Here is a 16,210-nt window from a genome sequence, read left to right as displayed (position 1 = left end):
AGTTTTACTATATATGAGATGCAGAAACTAAAGTATAGAAGAAAAAATAAATGAGAAATTCAACATTTCAAATGTTGCTAGATTTGAATGTTATACAAGGTACAGTATGGCCTAAATAATCTAAAGTAACTAATAATTTTGCATGCCTCTCTTCTAGGGTACCAAGCTTGAGATATCTTAAAGGTGCCAGATTTTCAGAAAACCTTGAGCCAACATTTTAAAGTGCTCAAAAGTTAAGTCAAATGGTGGAGTTCTACTATAACATTTATTTGTAAATATCACTTCAGAACTTTTTTTGACCCACCTCCAAGGAAACTTAACCTTTCTATTTTTAAAAAAACTTTTATTAAACAATTTTTATTTCTTGCTGACTTATTTTCCACTGGTGCAAGTTAACATAACATTGTTTATCTTCCTACTTTTTTTTTCAAACCTTATAACTGAAATACAAATATTGTATAATTATTTACCAAGATTAACTATATAAATTATAAAGAATATCTACTATTTTCTAGTGTCAACAACACAATTGTCCCTCAAATTATAACTGGTTTATCTAATTACAGTGTTTTTCAGGTGGCAAGTAAACCACTCCTGTTTAACAAGATTTAGACATCAGCAATTAGTCCTTTGTATACATTCATATATATATATAGCAGGACTATGATTCTAACCATCCAGTTCTAAGAAGGTATGCTGAGGTGTAAAGTTGTTTTAATAAACTTACCTCAAAAGTCACAGTCACAGTCCCATAGGTTCCCTTCTCCCTAATTAGAGTCAGAGGCACAAATTCATTTCTACCTCTGGGCTCATTCACTGTGATTAAGGCAGACTAATGGGGAAGAGAAGGGACAGGCAATCAGGCATTGATCAAGTATCTCAACAGAGAGTGAAGAAAAAACTGTTACCATAGAAATACCAATCTGTAAAGTGGTCCACTGATGGTATTACATTTCCTAGCAACCAATTAGTTCAACTAATAAAAAGCTTGAAAGACTTCAGATAAAAAAAAAAAGCAGTGGTTACTTGAGTGCTTTTTTCTTTTTTTTCCCCTTTTTGCTATAAACAAACATGGCTACCTTATACAAGCTACTTGGTTTGTATCATTAATATTTATAGAAGTTCCTAAGCCAATTAAAAACAGATTTTCTTCCTTCTAAAATCATTTATTAGATAGTTAGATATTTACATTGATTTTAAAATTACAGGACATAATTTATCTCATGATACTGATTTTCATAAGTAGTCCAATTATATTCTTTTACAAATGTGAGTTTTTAAATCTATTTTAGCTACAAAGATTTGTTCAGTCAATAAAGTTTAATTCATCCAGAAAACAAGTTTGGGCTATTTCTAAGGTTCTTGTGCTTTATTAGTAAAATGCCTCCTTGTACAAGAGCCAGCCACATTCAAGGTGGAGAGCATAGGCATGGAACTGCTTATGCTCCAGTCCACTATTAATGGACTGGAGAGCTAGCATGGCCATGGTCCAGCCCTCACCACCACACAAGCCAACAGATCTAGCTTAGCATTGTAAGGAGAAGCATGCATTGCAAGTTTTAACGGGTGGAGTACCACCTCTAGAACACTGCCAGGAATTCTGCCTGAGTCAGCTAGAATTCTTTAAGGGGCTCCAACTACCATTCAGCCCAATCTTATCTCCACAATGCAGCATGTGACACACTGTCTGAAGCACTGCAAAGGGCACTCCCAAGCACTGTATTCCAGAAGTATTGACTAATTTATAACATGTTGGTGCCCGTGTGGGATTCTGAGATGTAAGTATAAAAATACTGATAACAGATTAGTAAGGACCACAGTAGTTTCAGATATCCACAATATCTCTGGGCCAAATTCACCAATGGCATAAGTGAGTGTATATCCACGTAAGGCAAGAGAGTAGTCCTCACCTTAATTTCACACCAGCAGTGAAATGTGCTCTCTAAAATGCACATAGCAACATTACACGTCATTATTGCTTTGAAGGAGACAGGGCCTTATTCTGCACCCAGTGAAGTAAATGGGAGCTCTGTTACTGACTTCAATGGGAGTAAAATTGGTCCCAGAGTTAATACAGTATATTACCAATTTGCACAAAGAGAACACTGTCTCATTTCACTTGCAAAGTGATGAAACCACTAAATAAAGTGAATTCCACTATAGGTACTAACCTACAGTTCTTTAAACTTTTGTACGGAGTTCCTAACTTGCTTAAAACCACCAAGGCCCCACCTTCCCCTGGGCTGCAAGTTCTATGCTGCACTTCTAGGAAGACTAGCACACAAGCTTGCCCAGTGTGAGAGCAACCCAATGAAAGCATGTCTGATAGTGTACAGTAGCATTTCAGTCATATATATTTAACCATATTACAGAAATCTGTAAGTGGGTTCATTTCAAAAGTCACAAATGGGAGTTAGGTGCCTAACTGACAAAGACTTCTAAGGAAATTAGATGCACAAATGCCCTTTGGTGAATGGAAAATCACCCCTTTACACTATTTAAAATTTTTAATGTATAGAACATAAAAACATACCATATTAAAGGAAATAATTCCAAAGGCATTGTCATTTGATAAGACTGTTACAGTGACAGACCTTGGTGACCCAAGCTTTATTCCTGCAGATGGTTTCTAAAATTAATAAGACATATGGTAAGTGAACCAGCGATGCAGACAGTTAAAAAAATGCAGTTTTCAATAAGAACTTGTTTTTAAATAAATATGTTTTCATTCAAAGTGTGAGTATGTCTTTCCTTTTGTTGTTGTTGGAACTTTTTTATTTTTTTGATTGGTTCGTTGTATTTTTGTGTCTGGTTACAAGTTCCAAGAAAAAGGTATTCAAGTCAACAGAATGCACATAAATCACTCTTACTGCTTATGGAAACACATTCTAAAGAGTCTCAGTCTGGTTAAACAACAAAATGCTCAAAAGAAACTTTGAAGACATAAATCATAGTCTGACAATCTATTAATGATACCATAGCAATAAGGAATTAGATATGAAGCATGCAGTCATGCTAGAAACTAAAGAGCTTTTTTTAGCATTATGTATAGGCTGAAATTTTTGAGCTAAGTTTTATATGAATCTACAGGTCATGAGCATATTGTTTACAGCAGTTTACTATATATGTGTGTGTAAACTCAGTTTCTGACTTTTCTATTATATTTCTGAGTTAAATACTGATAGGCAGAGGAAGGGAAGAAGGAAATGGAAAGGAGGGGGAAACGTATTTACATTTACTATCAATCATTTGTGCTAACTATGAAACACAGAGGTAAAATGAAGATTCACTTTTATTGCAGTGACTTTAAACTTTACCATGGACTGTTAAGTTTAAAAAAAAGAGAGAAAACAAGCTTCTTCGTAGTTGCCTCATTCTAACATGGATTAGCAATATACACTGATTTACCTACATGCTCTTTAAGGTATATTTTCCAGGGAGGTCTTTTTCTGAAGCAATGAGGATCATCCTGTTTCCCTACTACTTTTCACCCTCCCCCTTGAAGCAATGTCTTTCTGGGAAAGAACGAAAGATTCTCTTCAGAACCTCATAGTTTTGCTTCTTAATGAACTGGAAACAGTCCCTGTTAAAGTCTCCAAAGCTGAATATATTGCCTCTGCAGAAAGTCTCAAGCACGGTAAACAAGCTCATGTCTTGTGCATGGAACTGCTAAGAAATAGCACAAGGCTATCAGGTTGCCTGCTGTCCAAACTTTAAGCTTTAGACATGGGGAGCCAAATTCACCACTGAAGTAAGTAAGTAAGCTGCAGCCACATATGCCAAAGTCTTTTTTCTAGTGAAATAGATAAACAAAAAAAACTAGCACTTACCTGTAATGTCAAGTAAAATATGAACATCTCATCAGCCTCTGGAAGATCATCATCACAGACCGATATATACACAGTTCTGTTTGTTTCTGTATCGGGTATGTATGTTGCTGCGTATGTGTCAAAAAAGTCACCTGTGTTTTCCCCATAAATCTACAATAAATACACACATGAATATAACCTACTCCCCACTTTCTATAATTTTCTTCTGACTTTGCTTCATATATTACATATGATGTTTTCTATACATTACTCCTCCCTCAATCTTCACTACCGTCAGCTCAAGTGTTTCTGGACAGATGGCACAGGACAATAACATAGTAAGAAACTTCCTATACCCATGCCGAGAAACTAAGCATGTCATTTGTTCACAGCTAGTTATGATTTCATCAGGGAGCCTTAATCCATTCCAGTATGTAACTATCTTGCACATAGTGCACCACAGTGTCATATTTTAAATAGGAACACTATTTTTAAATACAATTTACAAGAACATGCACACCATACATTATTAGTATAACAAATACTAGTATAGATGCTAGTTGCATTATACAATGAATGCTCTGTATTGTGATGTGATGATCATGGGTCCAGAAGGAACCTCTGCTTCTCCCTTTCTCCACAGTAATGGAAATTATATGCATCACAGAGAATTCTGGCAGATGAAGCAGGCCATACTCTCTGGCACCCACTACTAGAGTAACATCAATGCCTTCTAAATAGGGACTGCCTGTTGGTCATTCCATTTGTGTGGAATAATAATATATATTCAGTTATGGGAAATATTATACATTATTCATTTCAACACTTACTAGCTATGAATAAATAAAGATTTTAACATAACCTGCTTTAAACACACATTTATTAAATTATTATGTTCTTGCTAAACTGCAATCAGTCAACACTGAGCAATACACACTGCCCAATCCTGCTCCCACTGAAGTCAATGGCAAAAATCTCCCATTGACTCACTTGAAAGCGGGACTGTCACTTGACAAATTACAAACCTATTGCTTTGAACCATCAAAGCTATCCAGGCGAGGTGTGCAGGTGCACTGAAGCACTGAGCTGGGAAAGCCAACTGAACCAGTGTGGCTGCAATGCCTCAAGTTACCATCCAAACTAGCACTGAAAGTTTGAACTGAACAATGCAGATGGAGCTGTTTGTAAGCGTTGACGGGGAACAGTGAAATCCGATTAGTGCTGAGGATGCTTGTGAGAAAGTTCAAACATTTTGGTATGTGTACACAAAGACCAACATTATCAAACTTGGTTGCCTAAAGTTAGGTGCCTAAGTATGGATTTAGGTGCCCAACTTTAGGCAACCAAGTTTGATTAGAAAATTTTGGAAAGAGTATTGCCTGAAGCAGTATTGAAAAGACCAAAAATCTCTAGTGTGGACAGACCACACACACATCTTCCTACAAGAGCTGTTCAAAATTTTCACTTTTCTGAAATTGCAGCACAGTTTGCTTATTTTAATTTGTTGTTTTTCAGCCAGTTTCTAGAATGGTCACACTTTTTCAAAATTTAAAAAAAGTCTGAATTTTTTAATTTTCACTACTTACATTTATTGCACTATTCTGTTGCTTCTTAATATATATTAACGCTTAGCCACAAAGATGCATGTCTGCACATAATATAATCTATGCACATACTAAATTAAGCTTATTGTCACTCTTGATATTTACAGTGTTTATTAACTTTCTTCAACTTTTTATTTAAAATGCAATAAAGTCAAGCAATTAACTAATACACTGTCAATATATAGGGCTATATTTTATTTTTTAATCTCTTAGTTTTCTGTTTTTTTTCAAAACTGTTTTCCACTTGTTCTAGCCAAGGGATATATACCAAGGTATTGATGCAGTAATGAATGAAATATGTTTATCCACTTTAACTGGAATCAGAGGGTTTTCACTCAACTTTTCCTTCAGTATTTTGTCATCTATGCAGGACCAAACCCAAAGCAGAAACTTCTGGGTGCCAAAATCCAGTCTCTCTCCCCACAAGTGTAATGCTCTTCCTCAGAGCAACCACAATAGCCATACAGTACTTCTATAAAACTAACAATAGCTATATTAAAGTATAAGCTTTATTAAAACAATGTGAAAATATCTGTAATAGCCTCCTGGCCCCTTTCAATATAAAAACTAAAGAACTCTGCCATTTTACATGTTTTACAAGAGCACCAATTTTCAAAGACATTCATGCCTTCTCTAGATTTTATACCCACTGTACTGTCTTCTGGAACATCAATTTCTAACCCTTTGAACTCAAATAACATGCATCTTCCATTGTTTAAGCTCAGAAGAGTACAATGTTTGGTGACCATGTACAAATATGGCACATTTCTCTGGATCTGCACAAAATAAAAAGTAGCAGACTCTGCACATATCTTCCCTCATATGGTACTCTATTCTATCATTCTCACTCATGTTGAGTAGAAACTTACTCTGCAAAGTTTCATATTGATTTCAATATGACTATATTGAAAGTATGGTACTTCTCAATGTGAGTAAGGGATGCAGAATCAGCCCCGTGGTTAACAATAGCTAAGAGATAAAGAAAACTATGTAAACACAATCTAATCTCTCAGATCATGGTGTCCTGACTTCTACACAGCAGGTGCCTCTCAGGATAGGTCTTCCTGTTTCCCTTCTGAATGGGAAAATCTCTTCTCTATCTTCCTTTAAATGGCCTTTTTTGAAATAATAAAGCCACATGCCTAATAAATGAAATCAATAAAGAGGTATAGCTGTTCTCCCTCGGCCCAGAAAAACTGGAGAAGGAAAAATTCTTTTCTCCCCACTCTTCGGGAGTGGATTTTCAAGTACCAGCTAGATTCCAAATCAGACTGCCCTATAAACTCACAGAGCTCCACCAGGAGTAGTAGTTTGCTTTCTGAGTAGCTATCAGAAGCCTGAAAACATTTCTATTGGCACAGTCAATGGAAATGTCCTCGCTTGTAGCAACTGGGTATTTCTGACTCAAAACAGTTCCCCCAGTGAGCCCCAAGGGTACCTAGCTATACAGTCCATTGCATTGACCCAGTTAAAAAAAAAAGAAAAAGAAAACATACCAGCAGCAATCAACATTTCATACAGATATCCAAATTTCATTTTAAAAGAGGGGAACTGGCAGTTTCTTACCGATACAATTGCTGTGATGTTAGCTGGTTCTCCTGTCCTTTCAATAACAAGACGTATAACTGTTGTACTAGTTTCATGAACTACAAATTCTGTTTGCCCAGTAAACTTTACTTCTGTTTCTCCAGATGTGAAGTTGATGAATAATGCTAAAAGAAGGTTAACTAATAAACAAGCAGAGGGCATACCTACCAAAAAAAAAAAAAGTTTAAGAATAAAAGAAGTTGATGTATTTAGTATGTAGGAAACAATTTCTATGAATCACTGACTTATAGCCAACACTTTATATTCTACTCATTTATTTTTTTAATTAAATTTGTTTTATTTTATTATAATTTGATGTATAATTGGATATTTTCTCCTTTCAGGAAGAAATATGATACAAACCTAAGGACCATATTTTCAGTAATATTCACATAATTACCAAATGTAGGGTTTTGTATTCACACCTGATCCACTCAATGCCAGAGTCTGACAAAATTACTCGTATCCATTGGGCCCAATCCCGTAATCTCTATTAAATCTTCCAAATATCAGCCTGAGTATGGATTGCAAAGAGCAAGCCCAAAACATGCATAGGCCATAATTCTGAGCAAACTGGATGGCATATTTCAGTGGTGCAGGGCTGGGTCTATATTTTGTAGGTACAGATAACACTGCCTGCTAAAAACTGACTCCAAGTGTTTAAAATATATTCCACTTCCTATTGTATATTTTTGAATTCGCCTTCCAGAACTCTGATACTCTAAACTATTTAGTGTGTATATATATATGACCTATATTTTTATTACTGTTTCTCTCAGCATCTCTCCAAGATTCCTTTCAGATTTTATTTTTATTACACTCAGTTGTGGCATCATGTTTTAATGAGACTGTGAACTCTTCATGATTGGGACTCTCCCTTACTATGTGGATGTATACTTTTCTCTTAGGATAGACTCAGCTGGATTTGAGTCCCCTTACTAAGGGCCAAGTCCAGTGGCAAGTTGAGCATCCCTCAAGTGCCAGTAAATTCAATGGAAGTTGAGAGTGCTCAGCATTTCCCAGAGATACAACGCATGTTGCAGGATTGGTTCCCAATGGAGACAATTTTCTTTAGATAGAGTTCCTTCAGCTGATGAAAACAGTGTTATAAATTTATTTTTAGATCTCTCTCCACAAAGTACCAAAGATTTTCTTGTAAAATGGCAATTCACACATGTTCTAATAAATAAATGTTCTGACAAGAATGGTCATTGGCACAGAGAGGCATTTTGAATGTTTGTGAAACGTGAGTGTCAAATTTTTAATCAGGATGTATTCAAAGAATGCCTGTGATTCTAAAAACTATACGTATCCAGTAAGGTAAAAGAAACATGTAATTGATTGCCCTAATCTGGCAATGAACTCTGCACAGGCAGATCTCTGAAAATATGAAGCTTCACACAGACTCAGGGCTCTGCCCATACAGAACTTATTGCAAGATCAATGTGACTGGTGTCCAGTCAAAACAGGATGAATATTGCACTGTGTATATTCACAATGAACTGTAAACAAGCTACAGGCCAAGAATAATTCACAGAAATCATGTATTGAATAATCTTGAACAATAAATAAACCCAAGAAAATTACAAACAGGGGAAAAAAGACAATATTGTTTGTTTAAATTATTAGTAATAAGTTATTCACTCAGCTGTACTGAACACCATCTTGGAAACAGCTAGGTAATGAAAACCTACAGGCAGACATTATCCAAAAGACAAAATCAGTAACGGAACAGCCATCATCCCAGTGAAACAAATGATTAATTTTACAACCCATTTGAAATGTTTCATTATTTCTGATAAGAATATCACCCAATAAAATATTTTTTGCTTGAGGAATTTCACCCCACCATAAACTGAATCTTAATTATCATGAGTACAATCCCACAAGCCTTCCAACTGCAGATCTCCCATGGATTTAAAATGAGAGTTCTGCATATAAAAGGCTTTCAGGATCAGTCCCCCCAAGTTTCAATATTATCTACAATACGGACTGGCCAGCGACCTCAACTGCTCCACCCCACTCCTCCTCAACCTCTTTCAAGTATGTACACCGCCATGTCTGCATGAAGAGAGCAGTGAATGAATTCCCCTCAAGCTTGAGGTCTACAATTGTTACAACCCTTGCATAGGGCATACAACAAGAAGGGAGGTTCTTCACACACTCCCTTCTCCCTGCACACCTGTACAAGGGCCTGTCACAATCTGCCCTTACGAGGTAACTTTCCAAGCACAGGAAAATGGTATCAAGGAAAAGGAGCCACTTTAAAGAGACATAACACTCATTGAACAAACAACTCACACTTACAGGGTCCAGAGTTACAGCAATATGATTTCAAACTAAATTAAAACTTTAAAAGTTTTGGAAGGGATATAAAAACAAATCTCTAACCAATGGGAATTAGGATAAAACTTCCCCTATGGACAGGTTACCCCATACCTGCCTAGTACAGGGTTTCTTGCATCTTTGCCTGAAGCATCAGGTATTGAATACAGTCAGGGACAGAATGCTGGACTAGATAGACAACTGGTCAGATGAAGTAAGGCAATTCCTTTATTACTGTGACTCTGTAGGAAGGTGACCCACATTACCTATTAATACCTATCAATTTAACTATGAGATGGTCTGATGCAAAAAAACAAAAACAAAATAATTGAGGACAGAGCAAAAAAATAAAGATTATGAATGAAAACCCAATTCTGCCACTTCAATTGGAATGGAAGGCTCTAGGCACCTCATAGGACTGAGACATAAAAAAGCTGACTACGACTAACCTACAAATGATGTGTATTGGTCTCTACCCTAAATTGCTCTCCAGAGTATAAATGTTATTTTGAGCACCTATATTATAGCTTGAATGTGAATAGTCGCTGTAACCTTTGTAAACTTTGAGACAATTACACAGTCTGCAAATGCAGGCATCATCTATATGCAACTGAAGAGTTTGTTGACCTTTTCGCTTCAGCTGTTACCTTGTCATAGACTTAGCAAGTTGCTTCCCACGGTGTGTGCTGCAAGTAAATAATACTGAAAATATGATCCTTGGGGGCAAGGTTATAAAGTTTAGAATTACTTGAATTCTATTACCTCTACTAGGGGACATTCGAAAACTATAGGATTACTCCGGTGGAACAAGAGAGGTTTCATAATCATGTCATCAATTATTCAGCAGGTGAGAATTCTTCCTCATTACATTATTTGAACTATGATTTACTATGTGCAACCTGCCAAAAATGACCTTTATCTGTGCATATTAAACCAACTTTAAAATATTACAGTTAGTAAAAGTAATGTAAATCAAGACTTGAAGAGTTCAGCTCATGGGAATCAAAATATTATCCAAGGAGCCAGTATAGCTCACAATATTTTACCTTATAAAATACTGGTCATGATTTATATACTGACTTCTCCGATCCTGCAAAGATTTACACATGTGCTGAACTACACACACTGTGAGTGGTCCCATACTACTCATATTGCATCAAGTTCAACAAGTATCTTTGCAGGATTGGGCCTAAATTATTTTTTTCTGAGACAAAAATTATACATATTTTTTACCTATTGTACCATATTAATATTGGTAATTTTATCTTTGACTTTTCGTATTTATATTGAAACTACAGTAGTTTTTTCACAGTAAAAATACTAAACTTTTAGTATATAATACATTCCATCCTGCAATGCTGCTAAATTACTAATGTTTATTGGGTCCAATTCTGCCACCTCGAATCCTTTAATAGGAATATTGCTTTTGAGAGGACTGAGGGAGAAGAAATTTCAAGACAAGATTCAAATCACACAAAAATGTAACATATGTTGCCACAACTGCTACTGAGTGTGGGAGGGCGGAGGAATATAACAAATCTTTAAGAAAAGGGGGTCTAAAACAGCCTTTGTGACTCTGTAGCCTAGGAAGTCAAATAGAACCTCAATGGGCCAACAGCTGTGAAGGTCAATTTGGGCTGGATAGAGCTATAGCAAATAGAGATTTAGAGTGTCAATAGTAGCTTCAAATGATGTTACACATTGTAATTCTGGATACTAAAAATGAATAGGTTTATTCTAAGGATTTATATAATTAAGAACATAAAAAACTAGCTCCCAAAAGAAAATAACAGACTTTTAAAGACAGTGAGGGATGCTGTAAATCCCAAAATTACACCCTTGTTAGACATTTAATTTAAAAATCAAAGGATTTTTTAAAAAGTAATGCTACTTAGCAGGTAACACACAGTTTCTTAGCTAAATATAGCATTTTCTGGAGCACATTTATATTTCTACAGAAAGAGCAAACTCCCAGTGTAAGACAGGTAAGATTACTTACTGATCCTATACAATATTTTCTAAAACATCATCAATCACAAATAAGTCAGAGACCATATCACCTCTGTTCTGCTCCCTCTGTCAAGTCTTGTTTACTGTCACCAAACAGCATGTTACAAAAAAAGCATTAATGCAGTCTGTGGTATGCATTTCATTCATTAAACTGAAAGAATGTCACACACTGGTTTTAAACTACCATACTTCACAATGTCCGTGCTGCCTTAGGAGATGCATAGTTGAATAGCAGGTAGATGACGTGGTTTTCACTTCAAAGACATGCAAGCCAGATGCCCCAAAAGCATACAAGCTTTTCTGATACTTTGTACCATTATTTTCTCTGTGGTTTCTTTTTCTCACACATTATTCATAACCTTTCAAAAGAAAATATTGCCCATTTTTGCACCTAAGTTTCTAAGATCACATCAAATTATTCTAAGATTGGACTTCAGTTACGCTGCATTTTGCTTCTGGGTCCTGATACCGCAAAGACTTACTTGAGTAGACTTATTTCTACACATTGTGAGTAATTCCACTAAAGTAAACGGTGCAGATCAAGGGGTGAGGGTGGTGAAGATTGCTTTATGCTCAGCAAATTATGATGCTGAATTTCTGCCAACCACCAAATCAACAAAATAAATTTAGGTTTTTTTTTATTTTATTTTAGATGGTCTTTTCCACAGATTTTTATAGTCTGACTTTTACATTTGATAACCAAAAGCCTATAAAATGGAAGGCACCACCCACTTTCTCTGGGCTCGGGTCTCTGGAGGATGGTGGCACACACTCAGTCTGCAAGTCAGGATCAACCTGGGATGGGAACCAGCAGTGAAGGGATCTGAACTTGAAAAGGCAGTAGCCAGGTCATGATCCGATATTAAAGGAGAAGGACAGTGCAGGATAGCAAGGTAGGAAGAGAGAAGGGCAAGAGGAGAGAAGAGATCACTAATCAGGGAAGCAAAAGGAGATAAGCATCTGGAGCCAAGACTAACTGTCAGACCCAGCATGGCTGATGGTGAGGGGAAGATGGTGGGGGAAATGGGCAAATGTTTTAGAGTGATCTCTTCAGGTCTGTGGCTATTTTGTATTGCTTACCTTCACATAGTCCTCAGAGTTACTAAGGTGTATAGGTATAGCACATCAGGGTAGGTATAGCATCTACCACATTCCTTCCTATCTGTCCCCATTAACTCCCCTCAATTACTATACACCCAGCCAAGCAGAACCTCAAAGGAATGGCATGTCTGCTACTCTGCAGTGCGAGCAGCATGATGGCCATCTCGGGCTGCCAGACAATACCCCATTCTCAACTTGGTTTGTTCTACTGTGCACCCTGCAGGATCTTTTCCTGAATCAGCATCGAGTCAGAACTGCTCTTTAATCCTTAAAGGCAGTTTCTCCAGAGCATGGCTGAAGCACACTAGGTTGGAACAGTGCAGGAAGGCTTACAATGTCACCACCTTTGCTGTACATGTTGTGGAGATACAAAAGGAACTCCTGGTTTCCAGCGCTGAACTTTACAAACATTATGAAGCATATTATAAAATCATATGAGTTGTAATAATATCAGTTCATTAAGATTCAGAGTTTCCTATGTTGCCAGTAATGATCACAAAATAAGAGTAAAGGAGTTTCTGTATTTAAGGCTTATTGGAACGTTTCTCTTTTTCACCTCACAGCTTCAGTAGCTTAGCTGTCAATATTAAGGACCGCATTTTCAAAGGATACAATGTGTGTGCCAGCAAAACCTAGCATTTGAATAGTGTGTATTGCCTCAGCCCCTTTCCCCTGTGGTGTTGGGGGGGATGGAGGGTGGAGAAATAAATCCCTTACTTTGATGGGAGAGGGCTGACCAGACACTGCTTCCATGTCACTACTTCAGAATGATAGCCTACTCCAGCGAGAGAAGCCTGATGACTCTACCTGCTGCAAAACACAGGAAGCAGGAGAGTTATAAAAGACCAAGCAGCCAGGTTGGTTGCTTCTCTCTTTGCTCCCCGCTGCCCCATTCTGGACTACTCTGGTGGATGTAACATTTTGTGGGAGACTGTTAGTATCCCATTTTTTCCATGCATATTATTTGGGGGCCCTGCCCCCTAGCTTCTATCTCAGAGTGCCAACCCTTCTTCCCTCTTTGCTGCAGGGAGCATCACTCACAGGTGCCCATTCTCCCCTTTTTAATGCAAAATATTGGGAAACACTTGGCCTGGCCCCCACATATACACACACGTTGCCTGGTGCAGGGAGCTCTCAACTGGCTTCCACTGTTCCAAAACTCCAACTCAGTAGCTTCATGCTGCCCACCAAGTACTGCTGCCATGATGGAGCACTAGCAGGCTCTCATCTCAGTTTCCAGGAGGGCTTATTTTCATTTGAAGGAGATTATTTTTAACTACACAAATATTAGGCAATTACTCTCATGAACAACAGCTTTTTACCACAACTGCAGGCCTCTTTAAAACTTTATGAAAACTCACTAACTTGACATGTAGCACTGAGAATGGAGCGACAGCTAGTTTAATGTACCTGAAAGTATCTCTATATGAAAAACCTCTTTCTCTCAATTAAGTCCCCTTGACGAGAACACCCATCCTTCATTGTATAAATATTGTCAAGAGGAAAGAAGTTCGAGCAACTTTTCATCACATTCATACCTACTAGCCAGAAAGTTAACCCTCTTAGACAGCGAACTAAATCTATCGTACCAGCCAGGCACCTACACTAAAGATGGTGAGGTCTCCCAGCTGAATCTAAAGGTAGAACCCTGATGGGAAGCCCAAAGCATCCCAGCCTCTTCCTTGAAGCTAATGGGAGAGCGGTGAATGCCATCTTCTCTTCCCTCTGCTCCATTGTCCAAGTGAGGGAAGTGGGACCATTGCAATTCATATTCTCCTTCTGTACTTTCTAGTGGCTTTTCTCTTCATCCTCTCAAAAGGTAATGGATGTTCCTTTCATGTGCTCTTAGTATTCCTTAAGCTTATAACGATCTCAGGAGAAATGAGCTTTGTCTTATAAGTCAGGTAGAGCTCAGGGTTCTGTGAGGTTCAACTTTCCTGCTCTGCCTACTTTCTTCAGGCAGAGCACACAACGAAGTGCCAAATTATCAGGCAGTGCTAAACTCACTTATTGAGCTCTTTGCCTTGCCAATGGCAAGCAGGCAAGAAAATTGTTCATATAGAGTACAGAGTATACAAATGTTAATTACAGACATTTGTGGATACCTTATAACCTATTCTGAATAGACTTCCTAATCATAGCCTTACTGGGCATCCCACTGAACCATATAATAATTAAGGGCCAGATTCTGATCTCGATTATTCAAAGTAATCCAGAGTAATTCCAATGGAACTTACCCACCTGGAGTTACTCCATATTTACAGCACAGATCAGAATCTGATCCTGTGTGATAAACAATCAAACTTTGGCTGAAATCTGCTAAGACAACATTCTTTTACCAAGAAATAACATACTATGGGGTTTGATTCTGATTCATTTACACTAAGTTTACACCAGTACAACTCCAATGATTTCAACTGATCTACTTCTGATCTACACTGAAGCAAGTGAGATCAGAATCTGTCCATGTGTAGCTATAGCCAAAGCCCAGTAATACCATATACTGTAACAGATAAATATGCTATAGTATTGCAACAATTGGCAATATAGCTTGTACTATTTTTGGCATGTACATAACTATCACTGAAGCGAAAGGAAAGTCCCATAGAAGGATCCCATTCTAGCAAACCCTTACTCTCATGCAAATAATCCTGTTTCACACAAGTATTCACATTGAAGTCAGTGGTCATCTCACATTTGTAAGAATTACTTACACAAGGGTTTGCAAGGTCAGGGCCACCCAGGCATGACACGACATACGTGGCATTCTACCTCTCAAAAGAAGTGGGATGGATATGCTTTTCACTTAACTATGTTTACACTGCAATTAACAACCACTGGCTGGCCCATGCCAACTGACTCGGGCTTGCAGGGCTCAGGAGAAGGGGCTATTTAACCGTGGTGTAGACATTCGGGCTTGGGCTGGAGCGCGGGCTCTAAGACCCTGTGAGGTGGGAGGGTCACAGAGCTTGGGCTGCAGCCCAAGCCCTAACATCTACACCACAGTTAAACAGCACTAGCCCAAGCTCTGCTGGCATGGGCCAGCCGGGGGTGTCTAACTGCACTATAGACATACCCTGAGAGGCCTCCTATCTCCCACAAAACATGCAGCCCCCACCTCTCACACTTACCCAGTTTCTATTCTGTTGTATCTCTCTCACATGGCTTCTTACACAGTTGACCAAAAAGATACTTGTCATTACAGCTGCTGACCCACAGCTGTCATCAATTATAGAAGAAATTGCAGATGCTCAGCACATCCCAGAATCAGGCCCTTAAATACTGGGACCAAAAACTAAGATGGTGTAAACTGATATCGTTCCATTGGATTCAATGGAGTTATGCCATTTTACTTGAGCTGAAGATCTGGCCTTTGGACTTAAGAATAATTTCCATTTGTACCTTGAATTTGGAGGTATCTGTCACCCTCTCAAAAGTTAAACTTGCCACATTTTTAAAATATGAAGTGTGAATGTGAGGACAAAATTTATCCCTCTAATTACTGTTTGCCTGGCTGAGCCCATATATCGCATGCATAACATATCGCATGCATAACATATTACTGGATACTTTAGTGCATATTCATTAATTTATCTCTCATGCTGGAATGCTTTGAAAAATAAAAATAAACAACCTTGACTATTGCTTCTTACATAATAAGTTTATAAAAAAAATGATTTGCAAGGTGAACAGATGTGAATTACAGCCTCTTGACAGGGATTAAAGAGTATTATTTCAAGTGAATTGACAAAAGAATTATTGCTATGTATTGTG

The 16,210-nt window shown here is 37.7% G+C and overlaps 1 protein-coding gene across 1 annotated transcript in view; it reads right to left on the bottom strand.

The window, feature by feature from the left end:
• ADGRV1 (adhesion G protein-coupled receptor V1) overlaps window positions 1-16,210 on the bottom strand; it is a 438,752-nt gene that overhangs the window by 417,829 nt on the left and 4,713 nt on the right. The window contains exons 2-5 of the mRNA XM_034773174.1: window positions 6,980-7,164; window positions 3,831-3,980; window positions 2,534-2,629; window positions 728-832 (exon numbers count right to left, since the gene is read on the bottom strand). Of these exons, the coding sequence (XP_034629065.1) occupies window positions 728-832; window positions 2,534-2,629; window positions 3,831-3,980; window positions 6,980-7,164 (536 nt within the window). The remainder of the gene's footprint in view (window positions 1-727; window positions 833-2,533; window positions 2,630-3,830; window positions 3,981-6,979; window positions 7,165-16,210) is intronic.

The sequence above is a fragment of the Trachemys scripta genome, chromosome 6, assembly GCF_013100865.1.
Source record: "Trachemys scripta elegans isolate TJP31775 chromosome 6, CAS_Tse_1.0, whole genome shotgun sequence".
In the NCBI taxonomy this organism is placed as follows: Eukaryota; Metazoa; Chordata; order Testudines; family Emydidae; genus Trachemys; species Trachemys scripta.
This window is presented reverse-complemented; position numbering and strand designations above follow the sequence as displayed.